Source organism: Haematobia irritans, chromosome 3, assembly GCF_050003625.1.
Source record: "Haematobia irritans isolate KBUSLIRL chromosome 3, ASM5000362v1, whole genome shotgun sequence".
Lineage (NCBI taxonomy): Eukaryota > Metazoa > Arthropoda > Insecta > Diptera > Muscidae > Haematobia > Haematobia irritans.
Window position 1 is genome coordinate 65,409,505 of NC_134399.1, and position 20,026 is coordinate 65,429,530.

The 20,026-nt window shown below is 35.2% G+C and overlaps 1 protein-coding gene and 1 long non-coding RNA gene across 2 annotated transcripts in view; both read left to right on the forward strand.

Annotated features, from left to right (window-relative positions):
- Window positions 1-15,629, forward strand: part of LOC142229990 (caspase-3-like) — a 39,228-nt gene extending 23,599 nt beyond the window's left edge. The window contains exons 2-3 of the mRNA XM_075300596.1: window positions 13,521-13,696; window positions 14,938-15,629. Of these exons, the coding sequence (XP_075156711.1) occupies window positions 13,531-13,696; window positions 14,938-15,482 (711 nt within the window). The 5' untranslated portion in view covers window positions 13,521-13,530 and the 3' untranslated portion in view covers window positions 15,483-15,629. The remainder of the gene's footprint in view (window positions 1-13,520; window positions 13,697-14,937) is intronic.
- Window positions 15,630-16,539: 910 nt separating this feature from the next.
- On the forward strand, window positions 16,540-16,901 carry LOC142230061 (uncharacterized). The gene is made up of 2 exons (XR_012720569.1): window positions 16,540-16,649; window positions 16,706-16,901. It is a non-coding gene; the product is annotated as an uncharacterized LOC142230061 (long non-coding RNA).
- The last annotated feature ends 3,125 nt before the right edge of the window (window positions 16,902-20,026 follow it).

The following is a 20,026-nucleotide window of genomic DNA, read 5'->3' on the forward strand; positions in this document are numbered from 1 at the left end:
TTCGTATTTTTCATTTATTGTTAAAGAAGTGTATAAGAATGGATTATAGTGCTCACCAGTATGGGAAATATATACAGTGCACTCGCGGTAACGTGAACACCGCCCAACGTGAACACACTTTTTGTGACACTAACTAATCCGTAACGCTGAAAAACATGAAATTTGACGTTAAAGGCAGATTCACAATGCCAAATACAATTTCAAATACACCTACGGAATTTTTTAGTGATCTAGTTTGACTTTTTTCGTGAATTTTAATTATTAATTTAAATTGCTTTATAATTCCATACCCACAATAGTTTTCCGATCGCTTTTTATACCCTCCACCATAGGATTGGGGTATATTAACTTTGTCATTCCGTTTGTAACACATCGAAATATTGCTCTAAGACCACATAAAGTATATATATTCTGGGTCGTGGTGAAATTCTGAGTTGATCTGAGCATGTCCGTCCGTCTGTTGAAATCACGCTAACTTCCGAACGAAACAAGCTATCGACTTGAAACTTGGCACAAGTAGTTGTTATTGATGTAGGTCGGATTGTATTGCAAATGGGCCAAATCGGTCCACTTTTACGTATAGCCCCTTATAAACGGACCCAAATTTGGCATGCGATTGCTCTAAGAGAAGCAACTTTCATCCGATCCGGCTGAAATTTAGTACATGGTGTTAGTATATGGTCTCTAACAATCGTGCAAAAATTAGTCAATATCGGTTCATAATTATATATAGCCCCCATATAAACCGATCCCCAGATTTGAACTCCGGAGCCTCTTAGAGGAGCAAAATGCATCCAATCCGGTTGAAATTTGGTACGTGGTGTTAGTATATGGTCTCTAACAACCATGCAAAAATTGGTCCATATCGGTCCATAATTATATATAGCCCCCATATAAACCGATTCCCAGATTTGGTTTGCGGATCCTCTAAGAGAAGCAAATTTCATCCGATCCGACTGAAATTTGGTACATGGTATTAGTATATAGTCTCTAAGAACCATTCAAAAATTGGTCCATATAAGTCCATAATTATATATAGCCCCTATATAAACCGATCCCCAGATTTGAACTCCGGAGCCACTTGGACGAGCAAAATTCATCCGATCCGGTTGAAATTTGCAACGTGGTGTTAATATATGGCCGCTAATAACCATGCCAAAATTGGTCCATATCGGTCTATAGTTATATATAGCCCATCCCCAATCACACAAAAATTGGTCCATATCGGTTCATAATCATGCTTGCCACTCGAGCAAAAATAATCTAGCAAAATTTTATTCCTATAGAAAATTTTGTCACATTTGATTTCTATAGAAAATTTTGGCAAAATTTTATTTCTATAGAGAATGTTGTCGAAATTTTAAATCTTTTGAAAATTTTGTAAAAATTTTATTTTTATAGAAAATTTTGTCAAAATAGAAAATTTTGTTAAAATCGCATTTGTACAGAAAATATTGTCCAAAGTGTACTTCTATAGAAAATGTTGCCAAAATTTTATTTTGTCAGAATTTTATTTCTATAGAAAATTTTGTCAAACTTAATTATATACGTATTTAATCGGCCATTTTAAGTTTAATATATACCACGTACACGGATGAAAAAGACTGTTTTTCATATGTTTGGCTATAAACATTATATGTTTGGAACACAAATTTTTAAACACAATATTTTTGAGTGCAAGCATATAATGTTCATAAACTAGCATAACATGTTTGGGACGTATATGTTAATATGTTAGAACATATTATGTTTGGGACATAAAATGTTTGTAAATATAATATGCTTGAATGCAAACATATATTAATTTAGAAATAGCCTATAAACATATATGTGTTTAGTAGCTTGGAGCGCTATTTAACAGGGAGCGATATTGAATTAAGTTGGTGGTTGTTGCTTGTTATTACAAAATTAACATTTTATTTTTCCTTGGGCAATTGACCAGCTACTTCTTTGATCCTTACAAACTGTGTGGTCCGCTGTTCGAATCCCCGTCCGGCAAAAGGTAAAATTAAAATAAAAAAAAAATCATACAATTGAATAATTTCTTCTACAATGTTTGTATTACAGAAAAAGGTGCTAAGAACTAAAAAATCTCGTGGAAGTGAGAAAGATGTGGGGGAATATACAATTGGGCAGAAACAAAATTTTGAGCATTCAGGTCGAAAACCTATGTTGTTAGCACCTATATTACCTGTTTATTTTCATAATTCATTATGATTGTAAATATATAAATAAATAAATAAAATTTTGAGCACAATATTGTTTGGGAGAATTTTTTTAAGCATATAATATTTTTGGGTGCAAAATGCTTCCAAACATATTATATGGTCACATAATAACATATTGTTTTTTGGAAGACAACATTATTGAATTTGGATGCAAAAATACAAAATGTTTGGAACTTAGACTACCCAAACATATATTGTTTAGACCAATATGCTTTCAAACATATTATATATTGGAAGAGATCAAACATATAAATGTTTGGGCAATACCCAAAAATATATATGCTTGAAGCAAAATATGTTTGGGAGTATATGTTACAGAAGCGATTTTTTGTGAGCGTGTATGGACTACGTGGTATATATTACTGTTTTATGAAGTTTTAAGATACCGTGCCATTGGCTTCAATAGAAGTTTCTACGCAATCTATGGTGGAGGGTACATAAGCTTCGGCCTGGCCGAACTTACGGCCGTATATACTTGTTTTTAATTATTTTTTTTTTTCATGAAATTAAATTAAGGGCGTTTTCGTTTCGCAAAAAATATGTTGCCCTGGTGTTACACTACTTTTTCCCTCATTGTATTTTCGCTCAAATAATAGTGTCATTCCAAAGTTATTGTTAATTCATAATATTGTGAGGGATACAGGATCCAAAATCTATGACTGTGTCCTTTATATTTGGCAATCAAATTCGAGAATGTTGCACCTTTTTTCCCAATCGAAATCGCCATAAGTTTCTAATATTACTAATAACGAAAATAAAAGACTATCACGCTAGAACGTGTAAAACTCCCGAATATGGCAATGTTTTGTTCTGAAATTCGCTGAAGTTCACTAACGTGAACATCTTCGCTAACTCTCTTGGTTTTAATTAGTTCACGTTACCGCGAATGCACTGTATAGTTTACTTAGACTAAAGTCTCTACTTTATAAGAACATCGAGAAATAAATCGAAACTATTTGGGGAAATTGAGTTTGTTGTTGTTAGCGAATGCGAAAATCGGAAGTAGACATCGATAGTCAAAGGGTTAAGTAAAATTTACTGAGTTCATAAGATTTGAGAATCTTATGAACTCAGTTTCAGCAAACTTCACCCATCGTATTATTTTAATATTTAGTAAAATTGTGTATTTAACTTGTATAACTCATTTATAGTTCACGTCATTAGAGTAAAGAAAAAAATAATTAAAATAAGAAAAATTTTCTCACATTTGGCAAAATTTAACTGAAATCAACAAAGTTTTGTGAACTAAAAGAAAAAGAATTGCGTTGTTTTTTTTTTGTGGGGGTACCTAATGTATTTCAATTTTTTTTTTCAAATTTAATCGCCGAAGGTCGTCATTATGTTCAAATTATGGCACTACAAAAGCCATTTTTTCACGTCTATTTAATAATTAATTTTAAAGAAAATAAACTATAGTTGTATTGGATCATTCCGCTTCAAATTTTAATACCATTTGTCAAACAAAAATTGTTTTTTTCTGCATTTACATTTTTTATACCCACCACCATAGGATGGGGGGTATATTAACTTTGTCATTCCGTTTGTAACACATCGAAATATTGCTCTAAGACCCCATAAAGTATATATATTCTGGGTCGTGGTGAAATTCTGAGTCGATCTGAGCATGTCCGTCCGTCCGTCCGTCCGTCCGTCCGTCTGTTGAAATCACGCTAACTTCCGAACGAAACAAGCTATCGACTTGAAACTTGGCACAAGTAGTTGTTATTGATGTAGGTCGGATGGTATTGCAAATGGGCCATATCGGTCCACTTTTACGTATAGCCCCCATATAAACGGACCCCAAAATTTGGCTTGCGAGGCCTCTAAGAGAAGCAAATTTCATCCGATCCGGCTGAAATTTGGTACATGGTGTTAGTATATGGTCTCTAAAAACCATGCAAAAATTGGTCTACATCGGTCCATAATTATATATAGCCCCCATATAAACCGATCCCCCGATTTGGCATGCGTGGCCCCTAAGAGAAGCAAATTTCACCCGATCCGGCTGAAATTTGGTACATGGTGTCAGTATATGGTGTCTAACAACCATGCAAAAACTGGTCCACATCGGTCCATAATTATATATAGCCCCCATATAAACCGATCCCCCGATTTGGCTTGCGAGGCCTCTAAGAGAAGCAAATTTCATCCGATCTCGCTGAAATTTGGTACATGGTGTTAGTATATGGTCTCTAACAACCATGCAAAAATTGGTCGACATCGGTTCATAATTATATATAGCCCCCATATAAACCGATCCCCCGATTTGGCTTGCGAGGCCTCTAAGAGAAGCAAATTTCATCCGATCCGGCTGAAATTTGGTACATGGTGTTAGTATATGGTCTCTAACAACCATGCAAAAATTGGTCCACATCGGTCCATAATTATATATAGCCCCCATATAAACCGATCACCAGATTTGGCCTCCGGAACCTCTTGGAAAACCAAAATTCATCTGATTCAGTTGAAATTTGGTACGTGATGTTAGTATATGGTATCCAACAACCACGCAGGAATTGGTTCCTATCAGTCCATAATTATATATAGCTCCCATATAAACCGATCCCCACACTGGTAGAAAAAGTTTCGTTATATTAATGAAATGTGTCATTAAAATTGAACCAATGAAACAAATTCATTGATATAACGAAATTTTTCCTTATTATAACGAATTTTCTGTTAGTCAACGAAACGTTTCGTACTATTAACGAATATTTTCATTGTTTTAATGAAAATGTTTCGTTGTATCAATGAAAAATTTTCGTTGGCTCAATTTTAATGAAATTTTCTTTGTGTGCAGATATGACCTCCGGTGCCTTTTGGAGAAGCAAAATTCATCCGATCTGCTTGAAATTTGGTACGTGGTGGTAGTATATGATATTTATCAACCATGCCAAAAGTGGTCCATATCAGTCCATAATCGTACATAGCCCCATATAAACCGATCCCGAGATTTGGTTTTGGAACCTCTTGGAGGAGCAAATTTCATCCGAGTGAGTTGAAATTTGGTACATTGTGCTAGTATATGGTCGTTAACAACCATGCCTAACTAGGTCCATATCGGTCTATAGTTATATATGGCCCTCAGATAAATCGATCCCCAATCACACAAAAATTGGTCCATATCAAGTTCATAATTGTATATAGCCCCTATATAAGCGATCCCCATATTTCAATTCTGGCTCTCTACGTACGAAAAGTCCATATCGATTCGTAATTATTTGTAGACTTAACTATACATAACTTTTTTTGTCTAATATATACCATGTATGGACTAAATCACAATTTAGAAAACGATGTTAAGAAGTTTTAAGGTACCACAACCCAAGTAATTTGATTGTGGATGATAGTCTTTCGTAGAATTTTCTACGCAATCCATGGTGGTGGGTACATAAGATTCGGCCTGGCCGAACTTGCGGCCGTATATACTTGTTTTATTTTAGCGGCTATAATACCCATCTTTGCCACATGAAATTTCAATCCATTGGCAACACTTGCAAATTCTCGCCTCTCTCTCTCTCTCTTCTCTATACATCTACTAGGCATTCGCTAAAAAGTATCTGCAGTTAGTCCCCATCTAAATTTCCATAAGAGCGTTGGTTGTTGGTAAGATTTTGTTCATTATATTTCGTAGCATTTATTTCAATTTTATTAAAAGTGCAAGTACAACCATGTATGTATGTATAATTTCAATATAAGACTTGAAAGTTTTAAAATAAAATCATGCTAGTACATATGTATCTGGCTGCCATACAATTGTGTGTCATCAGATTGTGCGAACAAAGATAATGCTGCCATAAATATAAACAAACTGTTGAAGCCGGTATGAATATACTAATAACGCATTCAAACGCGCCGAATCTGTTTCCTCATATAAATATCTAAGGTTACACCCAAAGAAAAACTACTTTCCTCCGAAACGAAGTTTTAGACAAACGAAATTTCCCTTTGTTATGATTTAAAATCAAAGCATCGAGTATCTCTAATCGTTTCTTTATTATTTTTATTAAAGTGGAAACTTCGTTTGTCCAAACTCTTCTTTCAGTACATACAAACGAAATATTTAACTCGATTTTCACGTATCCCACGTAAATGCAACAGAATCCACCATCAAACCGCTTGATTTCTTTGAATAGATTTTTTTGCTTTTGAAGTTCAATTTGAACTAATGAGCACGTATCAGATAATATTAATTCACAAAGACATCGCACAGTGCGATGAAATAAATATAGATATATACGGCCGAAAGTTCGACCAAATGTTATTTTTATTGAAACAAAATTATTTGTTTGTAGTTAAATTTTATTATTTTTATTTTATTATTTGCGAAATTTTCCACAGCCCAATGAAAATTTCCTTTTTTAAATACACCCAAAGAAAAAATACTTTCCTCCGGAACGAAATTTTAGACAAACGAAATTCCTTTTTAATGTAAATTAGTTTTTGTGAGAACAAATAAACTCGAATATATGACAAACGATGCAACAATTGCCTCTAATCTTTTTTTATTTATTTTAAAGAAAATTTGTTGGTTTCAAAAGGAAACTTTGTTTGTTTATAATATAACAATGTACCCTTTAGACCTACCCGCAACTTTGAACTGCTCCACATTGAATATTTTCGAACGAACTTTGAAAACAACGATCCACTTCGCCGTCTTTGTAAAGAATTCAATAAATTTTATTATTATCTTGATTTGTCAGAAGAGAAATACAATGTAAAGAAAAAGATAACATTATTATTAAATACTTGATATATTAACAAACGATATGTATATAATGTAATATATTACTGTTAGTCTGTAAGGGTTTAATCCATAGATGAAAATAATAAAAAAAACAAGTATATACGGCCGTAAGTTCGGCCAGGCCGAATCTTATGTACCCTCCACCATGGATTGCGTTGGAACTTCTACTAAAGGCTGTCATCCACAATCGAATTACTTGGGTTGCGATAACACTTGCCGATGGCAAGGTATCGTAAAACTTTTTAACACTGTCTTCTAAATTGTAAGTTAGTCCATAAGGGGTATATATTAAACAAAAAAAATTCAGTTTGACAAAATTTTCTATAGACATAAAATTTTGACAAAATTTTCTATAGAAATAAAAACTTGACAAAATTTTCTATAGAAATAAAATGTTGACAAAATTTTCTACAGAAATAAATTTTTTACAAAATTTTCTATAGAAATAAAATTTTGACAAAATTTTCTATGGAAATAAAATGTTGACAAACATTGCTATAGAAATAAACTTTTTACAAAACTTTCTATAGAAATGAAATTTTGACAAAACTTTCTATAGTAATAAAATTTGACAATTTTTACATGGCTGTTAGAGGCCATATACTAACGAAATGTACCAAATTTCAACCGCATCGGATGACTTTTGCTCCTCCAAGAGGCTCCGGAGGTCAAATCTGGGGATCGGTTTATATGGGAGCTATATATAATTATGGACCGATATGGACCAATTTTTGCATGGTTGTTAGAGACCATATACTAACACCACGTACTAAATTTCAATTGGATCGGATGAATTTTGCCCATCCAAGAGGCTCCAGAGTTCAAATCTGGGGATCGGTTTATATGGGAGCTATATATAATTATGGACCGATATGGACCAATTTTTGCATGCTTGTTAGAGACCGTATACTAACATCAGGTACCCAATTTCGAACGGATCGGATGAATTTTGCCCCTCCAAGAGGCTCCGAAGGTCAAATCTGGGGATCGATTTATATGGGAGCTATATATAATTATGGACCGATATGGACCAGTTTTTGCATGGTTGTTAGAGACCATATACTAAAACCACGTACCAAATTTCAATCGGGTAGGATGAAGTTTGCTCCTCAAAGAGGCTCCGGAGGTCAAATCTGGGGATCGGTTTATATGGGAGCTATATATAATTATGGACCGATATGGACCAATTTTTGCATGCTTGTTAGAGACCGTATACTAACATCAGGTACCCAATTTCGAACGGATCGGATGAATTTTGCCCCTCCAAGAGGCTCCGGAGGTCAAATCTGGGGATCGATTTATATGGGAGCTATATATAATTATGGACCGATATGGACCAGTTTTTGCATGGTTGTTAGAGACCATATACTAAAACCACGTACCAAATTTCAATCGGGTAGGATGAAGTTTGTGCTCCGGAAGGCTCCGCAAGCCAAATTTGGGGATCGATTTATATGGGGGCTATACGTAAACGTGGGCCGATATGGCCCATTTTCAATACCATCCGACCTACATCAATAACAACTACTTGTGCCAAGTTTCAAGTCGATAGCTAGTTTCGTTCGGAAGTTAGCGTGATTTCCACAGACGGACGGATAGACGGACGGACGGACGGACATGCTTAGATCGACTCAGAATTTCACCACGACCCAGAATATATATACTTTATGGGGTCTTAGAGCAATATATCGATGTGTTACAAACGGAATGACAAAGTTAATATACCCCCATCCTATGGTGGAGGGTATAAAAAAAATATATTTCTCTACGCATCCATAAAATACCAGTTTCTTTTTTCTCTCTGAATTCTACAAACTAATGTGCAGATGTATGTGTGCACTCAAACAAAAAGCCAATTTAACTTTATTTTAGTTCATAGAATTATTATGTTTGGAGAAAGTTATCTTTACTCTAATAATTTTTTGTGTACGTTAGTTAAATTAACTAAACCCGAGGAAAAATATACTCAAATGAAGCATAAAGATTAACTAAATTCGTGTCTTCCACAAAATAGTTCAGAATTTCTTTAAATTTGTAAATTTTACCAAAAATGCGTCCATCATGAACTTCCTATGTCACTAAAGATATTCTTGCAATTTTGAACTCCCAGTTTTTCTTTCAAACCACAAAATTTTCTTTAACAATTTTTTTTTTCGATAGAAAACTTTGTCAAACTGAATTATATACGTATTTAATCGGTATTTTTTGATTTAATATATACCACGTATGGACTTACTTACAATTTAAAAGACGGTGTTAGGAGGTTTTAATATACCTTGCCATCGGCAAGCGTTACCGCAATTCAAGTAATTCGATTGTGGATGACAGTGTTTAGAAGAAGTTTCTACGCAATCCATGGTGGATTAACATGTTGGCTGATAAGTCCCGGTCTAATAAAGAAAAACACATTTTTTTTGTCAAAATTCGTTTTTATTATTCAACATAGTTCCCTTCAAGTGAACGATTATAACGACCTCCCAATTTTTTGATACCATTTTGGTAGTACTCCTTCGGTTTTGCCTCAAAATAGGCCTCAGTTTCGGCGATCACCTCTTCATTGCAGCCAAATTGTTTCCCTGCGAGCATCCTTTTGAGGTCTGAGAACAAGAAAAAGTCTCTGGGGGCCAGATCTGGAGAATACGGTGGGTGGGGAAGCAATTCGAAGCCCAATTCATGAATTTTTACCATCGTTCTCAATGACGTGCCACAAGTGTGTTGTCTTGGTGGAACAACACTTGTTTCTTCTTCATATGGGGCCGTTTTGCCGCGATTTCGACCTTCAAACGCTCCAATAACGCCATATAATAGTCACTGTTGATGGTTTTTCCCTTCTCAAGATAATCGATAAAAATTATTCCATGCGCATCCCAAAAAACAGAAGCCATTACTTTGCCAGCGGACTTTTGAGTCTTTCCATGCTTCGGAGACGGTTCACTGGTCGCTGTCCACTCAGCCGACAGTCGATTGGACTCAGGAGTGTAGTGATGGAGCCATATTTCATCCATTGTCACATATCGATGGAAAAACTCGGGTGTATTACGAGTTAACAGCTGCAAACACCGCTCAGAATCATCAACACGTTGTTGTTTTTGGTCAACTGTGAGCTAGTGCGGCACCCATTTTGCACAGAGCTTCCGCATATCCAAATATTGATGAATGATATGACCAACACGTTCATTTGATATCTTTATGGCCTCTGCTATCTCGATCATTTTCATTTTACGGTCATTCAAAATCATTTTGTGGATTTTTTTGATGTTTTCGTCGGTAACCACCTCTTTCGGGCGTCCACTGCGTTCACCGTCCTCCGTGCTCATTTCACCACGCTTGAATTTTGCATACCAATCAATTATTGTTGATTTCCCTGGGGTCCGGAAACTCATTATCAAGCCAAGTTTTTGCTTCCACCGTATTTTTACCCTTCAGAAAACCGTATTTTATTCTTTTTTCCTTTTTTCCATTTTTTCACAATAACAAAAGTTGCTTCACAAAAGACGCTCTATCTCACAAACTAATTGACTTATAGACGTCAAATTTAGACACGAATCATTTGAAGGTTGGTACTATATAAAAATAATATGCATTTAATACTAGCGACGCCATCTATGTGTCAGACCGGGGACTTATCAGCCAATCTGCTGTTATATACTTGTTTTTACTAACATTGTGTTTCATCCCAGGACGTTAGCCGATTTAAATTTTAATTCTAGAGTTTTTGTAAAAGTACTAAAAATTGTCTCCATTAAAAGTATTTGTATCTGGAAATGCAAACCCCAGCAAATTGGAAGTAGTTGAGATGGTAATACAAATGTTTGTCTGCATAGTGGTGAAGGGTATACGAGTAATATCGTCGGCACCGCCCGACTTTAGACTTTACTTACTTGGTTTGTGTAGGTATATGTTATACATCCAGTGTTGCCAACGTCGTAGGCAATGTGATACCAATATAATTCTAAATCTTCGAATCCCGGATTTTTTTCTTTTGAATCCCGTGATTTTTTGTTATCCCGAAAAAATAATCTAAATTTGTTAACCTTGCAGCTTTTTTAGGATTGGTATTTCAAACAACAACAGGACTGTACTGTACATTAGAGGTGTGCACGTGACACGAAATTGTCGTGACTCACGAAAATTTTCGTGACTCACGCGTGAGTCGTGAGTCACGCTCATGGCAACGGCGTGAGTGTGCGTGAGCGTGATTAAAAAACCAAAACGTCGTGCGTGAGCGTGAGTCACGAAGATATTATCTTCGTGAGTGTGCGTGAGTGTGTAAATTCATTTACAATTTTTGTGACACCTGGGATGTTAAGAGTGTAATAACGGTCTCGACTTTAATAATGCTCATGTGTTTAGACACGTCGCTAAGGTAAATTACTCAAAAAATTGTTTGTGAGTCACGACAATTTTCGTGAGTCACGACAATTACGTGAGTGAGTGTGCGTGAGTACAAATTTTCTTTTCGTGAGTATGCGTGAGCGTGAGTCCTTCCAAACAATATCGTGCGTGAGTAAGATTTTTCCGTCGTGAGTGTGCGTGAGCGTGAGTAAAATATTACTCACGTGCACACCTCTACTGTACATCGAGGTTTTAGGCTGATTCGACGGTGCATTGAAGATAAAAGTGTTCACCATGATTATGTTGCACATCACGGGGTTTCTATTTTGCAGAATTTTCTATCCTTTTTTAACAGTCACATAGATGGGTTTTACGCCATAAAAGTGTATATAATTAACACGCAAATTATAATTATACCCTCCACCATAGGATGGGGGTATATTAACTTTGTCATTCCGTTTGCAACACATCGAAATATTGCTCTAAAACCCCATAAAGTATATATATTCTGGGTCGTGGTGGAATTCTGAGTCGATCTGAGCATGTCCGTCCGTCCGTCCGTCTGTTGAAATCACGCTAACTTCCGAACGAAACAAGCTATCGACTTGAAACTTGGCACAAGTAGTTGTTATTGATGTAGGTCGGATGGTATTGCAAATGGGCCATATCGGTCCACTTTTACGTATAGCCCCCATACAAACGGACCCCTAATTTTTGCTTGCAGACCCTCTAAGAGAAGCAAATTTCATTCGATCCGGCTGAAATTTGGTACATGCTGTTAGTATATGGTCTCTAACAACCATGCAAAAATTGGTCCACATCGGTCCATAATTATATATAGCCGCCATATAAACCGATCCCCAGATTTGAACTCCGGAGCCTCTTAGAGGAGCAAAATTCATCCAATCCGGTTGAAATTTGGTACGTGGTGTTAGTATATGGTCTCTAACAACGATGAAAAAATTGGTCGAATTCGGTCCATAATTATATATAGCCCCCATATAAACCGATTCCCAGATTTGGTTTGCGGATCCTCTAAGAGAAGCAAATTTCATCCGATCCGTCTGAAATTTGGTACATGGTATTAGTATATAGTCTCTAAGAAGCATTCAAAAATTGGTCCATATCAGTCCATAATTATATATAGCCCCTATATAAACCGATCCCCAGATTTGAACTCCGGAGCCACTTGGACGAGCAAAATTCATCCGATCCGGTTGAAATTTGCAACATGGTGTTAATATATGGCCGCTAATAACCATGCCAAAATTGGTCCATATCGGTCCATCCCCAATCACACAAAAATTTGTCCATATCGGTTCATAATCATGCTTGCCACTCGAGCAAAAATAATCTAGCAAAATTTTATTTCTATAGAAAACTTTGTCGAAATTTTATTCCTATAGAAAATTTTGGCAAAATTTTATTTCTATAGAAAATGTTGTAAAAATTTTAATTCTATAGAGAATGTTGTCAAAATTTTAAATCTTTTGAAAATTTTGTAAAAATGTTATTTCTATAGAAAATTTTGTTAAAATCGTATTTCTATAGAAAATGTTGTCCAAATTTTACTTCTATAGAAAATGTTGCCAAAATTTTATTTTGTCAAAATTTTATTTCTATAGAAAATTTTGTCAAACTTAATTATATACGTATTTAATCAGCCATTTTAAGTTTAATATATACCACGTATGGACTACGTGGTATATATTACGGTATTAGGAAGTTTTAAGATACCTTGTCATCAGCAAAAGTTACCGCAACCCAAGTAATTCGATTGTGGATGACCGTCTTCAGTAGACGTTTCTACGCAATCCATGGTGGACGCTACTTAAGCTTCGGACTGACCGAACTTACGGCCGTATATACATGTTTAACAGTCACATACATAGATGGATTTTACGCCATAAAAGTCGTGTATATAATTAACACGCAAATTATAATTAATATTTAATATTTTAATATATCATCGATGAAAGCAATGATATATTTTCATTGAGGCAATGAAAAAAACAAAATTAATAGCTTGTATGAAATCTTTCATTTTTAATCCAAAAACTCGTTACAATAACGAAAAATTTCGTTATTTTTACCAATTTGTTTGGATAGTTCAATTTTAATTGCACATTTCGTTAATATTACGAAGTCTTTTCTAACACAGTATAATTAAACCCAATTGATGCCTAATTCTAATGCTTGAATCTTTTTAGGACCTCTAACATGAAGGAAAAATGTCTCGTAATTATAGTGGCATTTGACAAGGATAGAGATGGCGTTGATGCTGATATTAAGGCAATACAAAAAACATTCTCAACTGAGTTCAATACTGAATTGGATATAATGCTGAATTGGAACAAAGAGGCCATAATCGAAAAATTTAATGGATGTAAGTATAAAGGATATATATTTTGGCATTTACTATTCTATACAACCAATGTACTTTTTGCCACTTGCCTTTTAGCACGAATATTTGTACACTATGGCTACCCTCGCGCCATAGAATTCCTTGAAATTTAAATGCGATGCTCGAATTTTATTTCTCATAGTTGACTTTTAGAATTCGGCCTAAATCGATTATGGGCGTCATGAAAAGTCGATTAACCGCATATTAGTGGAACATGATAAATTTTTAAAATTTTTTTCCGGACTTAATATTCAAAATATATGTAAAGGGTGATTCTTTTGAGGTTAGGATTTTCATGCATTAGTATTTGACAGATCACGTGGGATTTCAGACATGGTGTCAAAGAGAAAGATGCTCAGTATGCTTTGACATTTCATCATGAATAGCCGAACGATCTGCCACAACGTCGAATTTTCAGTGAATGGGCCCTAGAAAAGTTGGCAGAAAATCCGCTTTTTTATCGACAAATTTTGTTCAGCGATGAGGCTCATTTCTGGTTGAATGGCTACGTAAATAAGCAAAATTGCCGCATTTGGAGTGAAGAGCAACCAGAAGCCGTTCAAGAACTGCCCATGCATCCCGAAAAATGCACTGTTTGGTGTGGTTTGTACGCTGGTGGAATCATTGGACCGTATTTTTTCAAAGATGCTGTTGGACGCAACGTTACGGTGAATGGCGATCGCTATCGTTCGATGCTAACAAACTTTTTGTTGCCAAAAATGGAAGAACTGAACTTGGTTGACATGTGGTTTCAACAAGATGGCGCTACATGCCACACAGCTCGCGATTCTATGGCCATTTTGAGGGAAAACTTCGGAGAACAATTCATCTCAAGAAATGGACCGGTAAGTTGGCCACCAAGATCATGCGATTTGACGCCTTTAGACTATTTTTTGTGGGGCTACGTCAAGTCTAAAGTCTACAGAAATAAGCCAGCAACTATTCCAGCTTTGGAAGACAACATTTCCGAAGAAATTCGGGCTATTCCGGCCGAAATGCTCGAAAAAGTTGCCCAAAATTGGACTTTCCGAATGGACCACCTAAGACGCAGCCGCGGTCAACATTTAAATGAAATTATCTTCAAAAAGTAAATGTCATGGACCAATCTAACGTTTCAAATAAAGAACCGATGAGATTTTGCAAATTTTATGCGTTTTTTTTTAAAAAAAAGTTATCAAGCTCTTAACAAATCACCCTTTATATATATTTTTTTTTAATTTTAGTTTCAGATGCAAGTTGGCGTGACAAATTTCGCTCTATTAAATTTTTAGCAATATTTTGCCTTAGTCATGGACACTCGGATGGCCAAGTTGTATTAAAAACTGAAAACGAAGTTACCGATGCCAGGCGATTATTGCTATGTCCTTTTTTTAAAATCGAAGAACTTGACGGAAAACTAAAGTGGCTAGTGGTGCAGGCTTGTCGTGGACATATGGGTGATTATCAACCTCTGCCCAAAGATGGTAAACCTATGTATTTTCCAGATATCCATTTTATTTCATACTGTACGGGTGAAGGAACAGTCAGTTTTCAAAAAGGCGAAGGTGGAAAAATTTATATACAGTCTTTGTGCAAGGAGCTTTCGAAAAATATTCGCAATTTAAGTTTATGCCAAATGTTGGAAAATGTTCACACTGCCGTGGAGGAATTTGGAAAGACGCAACAATGTGTTAAATTTTCACGACCAGATTTGAAGAAAAATGCTGATGATTATTGGTTTTATACACCCAAAGAAGCCCCATCACAACCGCTTGGTATTGGAAAATAAACTTGTTGGTGTTGGAAGTCGATTACTTAAGACTTTAAGGTAAAAAATATAAATGTAAAATGAAAGATGCAACATCCTCAAAATAAATGCTGGCCTTTATTGTAATGTAATAATAATAAAAAAAGTTCGACTGCGGCCTTAAAAAAACCGACTACCCTTATAAGGCTACATAAGATTCGGTCGAATATACTTGTTTTAGAGAAAAATAAAAAATAAACAAGTATATACGGCCGTAAGTTCGGCCAGGCCGAAGCTTATGTACCCTCCACCATGGCTTGCGTAGAAACTTCTACTGAAGACTGTCATCCACAATCGAATTACTTGGGTTGCGGTAACACTTGTTTAAAGTTTCTATACACCCAGAAAAAAGTGCCTTCGAAACTAAAGGAAAAAATTTTCATCAATATAGTTTATCCATTTTATTTCCATTAAGGTAAATTTTTGTGAAAAATAATAAAATTTACTCGTTTCAGTAAAAAAATCCTAAACAGTAAGCAGTTAGGAATAGTTCATTAACTAGAATAAGGCATGAAATTTTACTCATACTATTTTCTTCGCTGGGTATAAGAATTTACTACTGAAAAAGAAAATTTTATTCACCGATAACAAAGCATTCGTAAAAATAAACAAAAACCGAACTAAAACCAAGTTTCCTCAAAATTAGTAAAATTTCTTATAAAATGATAATTGCGACTTCCTTTATAATAGAAAGTTTTTCATACATACGAACAACACTTGGCATAGAAAAATATTTTAGTTCATTCGTACTAAGAAGTATGCAATCCTTTCAAAACTTAAGGAAACACACTTGTTAGAATATAGGAAATTTTCCTAAATTTCTATTGTCTACCTGTAATCGATACCTGTCATCGTAATCGATGTGTTTGCGCGTGGGTGTAATCGATATATTTGCGCGTCGGTTGTTTTTTTAGTTGGAATCGCGTTGTTTTGGTATACGGAGAGATTGTTAAAAAATAATATGGTAAAATAATATAATAAATAACAAATAAAATATATAAAATATTTGTTATTTTAAATTAGTGAGAAAAAATTTTCGTTTTTTTTTAAATAAATCTATTAATGTTCGTGATAGTGTATAAAGAAAGAAAACACCAGCAGAATAACAACCCTTTCATTTGTCTTCATTTTGGAATCTTCAATTATCAGGTAATATTCAGTGACGCTAACCTTTTGCAACAAAAATGTTTTATGATTTTTTGTAGGTATTGCAATTGTAAAAGGAGGACAAAATCGTTAGGCAGCAACTTATTAAAAGTGAAAAGTACAAGAAGAAGAAAAAGTGCGTTTTACAGTTGATAATATCACACGGAAATTGGAAATAGTGGAATAATAAACTAATATTTCAAAGAGATTCGATGCTGTTGATTCTTAATAAATATATTCAATATATTAATAAAACATGTCTTTTATTGAAGATAAAATTGCTTATAGAAATAAATAAAATTGTATTTAAAAACGAAGGTAAGCAGTTCTAATTATGAAGTAAAAGTTTTACCACAAATGTGTAAGATTTGTCCAAATGAATGAAAAAATTTCAATAAAATCATTCCATATATGAATTCAAATTAGTTAAATTTTTTCATTCTGTAGTATAGTGGTATATAAATATAGGAAAATGTTAACTAATATATGGAATGCATTATTCCTAATTTCTACGAAAATCACATCGTTCAAACAAATAAAAATTTCTTTGGCGCTATACGAAGTTCAACTTTCTTCACAATGAGTTCATTTTAACTTAAAGAAGGGGTCACTTTTTTCTGGGTGTAGAAATAAAATTTTGACAACATTTTCTATAGAAGTAAACTTTGGAAAAAAATTTCTATAGAAATAAAATTTGGAAAAAATTTTCTATAGAAATAAAATTTTGACAAAATTTTCTATAGAAATAAAATTTTGACAAAATTTTCTATAGAAATAAAATTTGGAAAAAATTTTCTATAGAAAGAAAATTTTGACAAAATTTCCTATAGAAATAAAATTTTGACAAAATTTTCTATAGAAATAAAATTTTGACAAAATTTTCTATAGAAATAAAATTTTGACAAAATTTTCTATAGAAATAAAATTTTGACAATGTTTTCTATAAAAATAAAATTTTGGTAGATTATTTTTGGCTCGAGTGGCAACCATGATTATGAACCGATATGGACCAATTTTTGTGTGATTGGGGATCGGCTTTATATACCTATAGACCGATATGGACCAATTTTGGCATGGTTATTAGCGGCCTTATACTAACACCACGTTGCAAATTTCAACCGGATCGGATGAATTATGCTCCTCCAAGAGGCTCCGGAGATCAAATCTTGGGAACGGTTTATATAGGCGCTATATATAATTATGGACCGATATGGACCAATTCTTGCGTGTTTGTTAGAGACCACATTCTAACACCATGTTCCAAATTTCAACCGGATCGGATGAATTTTGCTCATCCAAGAGGCTCCGGAGGACAAATCTGGGGATTGGTTTATATGGGGGCTATATATAAATATGGACCGATATGGACCAATTCTAGCATGGTTATTAGAGACCATATACTAACACCACGTACCAAATTTCAAGCGGATCGGATGAATTTTGCTCCTCTAAGAGGCTCCGGAGGTCAAATCCGGGGATCGGCTTATATGGGGGCTATATATTATTATGGACCGATATGGACCAATTTTGGGCATGGTTGTTAGAGACAATATACTAACACGACGTACCAAATTTCAATTGGATCGGATGACTTTTGCTCCTCTAAGAGGCTCCGGAGGTCAAATCTGGGGATCGGTTTATATGGGGGCTACATATAATTATGGACCGATATGGACCAATTTTTGCATGGTTGTACCAAAATTCAGCCGGATCGGATGAAATTTGCTTCTCTTAGAGGCTCCGCAAGCCAAATCGGGGGATCGGTTTATATAGGGGCTATATATAATTATGGATCGATGTGGACCAATTTTTGCATGGTTGTTAGAGACCATATACTAACACCATGTACCAAATTTCAGCCGGATCGGATGAAATTTGCTTTTCTTAGAGCAATCGCAAGCCAAATTTGGGGGTCCGTTTATATGGGGGCTATACGTAAAAGTGGACCGATATGGACCAATTGCAATACCATCCGACCTACATCATTACAACTAAAGGGTGATTCTTTTGAGGTTAGGATTTTCATGCATTAGTATTTGACAGATCACGTGGGATTTCAGACATGGTGTCAAAGAGAAAGATGCTCAGTATGCTTTGACATTTCATCATGAATAGACTTACTAACGAGCCACAACGTCGAATTTTCAGTGAATGGGCCCTAGAAAAGTTGGCAGAAAATCCGCTTTTTTATCGACAAATTTTGTTCAGCGATGAGGCTCATTTCTGGTTGAATGGCTACGTAAATAAGCAAAATTGCCGCATTTGGAGTGAAGAGCAACCAGAAGCCGTTCAAGAACTGCCCATGCATCCCGAAAAATGCACTGTTTGGTGTGGTTTGTACGCTGGTGGAATCATTGGACCGTATTTTTTCAAAGATGCTGTTGGACGCAACGTTACGGTGAATGGCGATCGCTATCGTTCGATGCTAACAAACTTTTTGTTGCCAAAAATGGAAGAACTGAACTTGGTTGACATGTGGTTTCAACAAGATGGCGCTACATGCCACACAGCTCGCGATTCTATGGCCATTTTGAGGGAAAACTTCGGAGAACAATTCATCTCAAGAAATGGACCGGTAAGTTGGCCACCAAGATCATGCGATTTGACGCCTTTAGACTATTTTTTGTGGGGCTACGTCAAGTCTAAAGTCTACAGAAATAAGCCAGCAACTATTCCAGCTTTGGAAGACAACATTTCCGAAGAAATTCGGGCTATTCCGGCCGAAATGCTCGAAAAAGTTGCCCAAAATTGGACTTTCCGAATGGACCACCTAAGACGCAGCCGCGGTCAACATTTAAATGAAATTATCTTCAAAAAGTAAATGTCATGGACCAATCTAACGTTTCAAATAAAGAACCGATGAGATTTTGCAAATTTTATGCGTTTTTTTGTAAAAAAAAGTTATCAAGCTCTTAACAAATCACCCTTTACTTGTGCCAAGTTTCAAGTCGATAGCTTGTTTCGTTCGGAAGTTAGCGTGATTTCAACAGATGGACGGACGGACGGACATGCTCAGATCGACTCAGAATTCCACCACGACCCAGAATATATATACTTTATGGGGTCTTAGAGCAATATTTCGATGTGTTACAAACGGAATGACAAAGTTAATATACCCCCATCCTATGGTGGAGGGTATAAAAATAATTATCGCGCTTCTTCAATAATGAAGCAATCGTGCTGAAATTTTGTACAAGCTCGCCTTTTGTCTGCAGGCAGGTCAATTTCGAACATGGGCTATATCGGTCCAGGTTTTGATGTAGTCCCCATATAAACCGACCTCCCGATTTGGGGTCTTGGCCTTATAGAAATCGTAGTTTTCATCCAATTTACCTGAAATTAGAAATCTAGAGGGATTTTAGGACCATAAATAGGCGTGC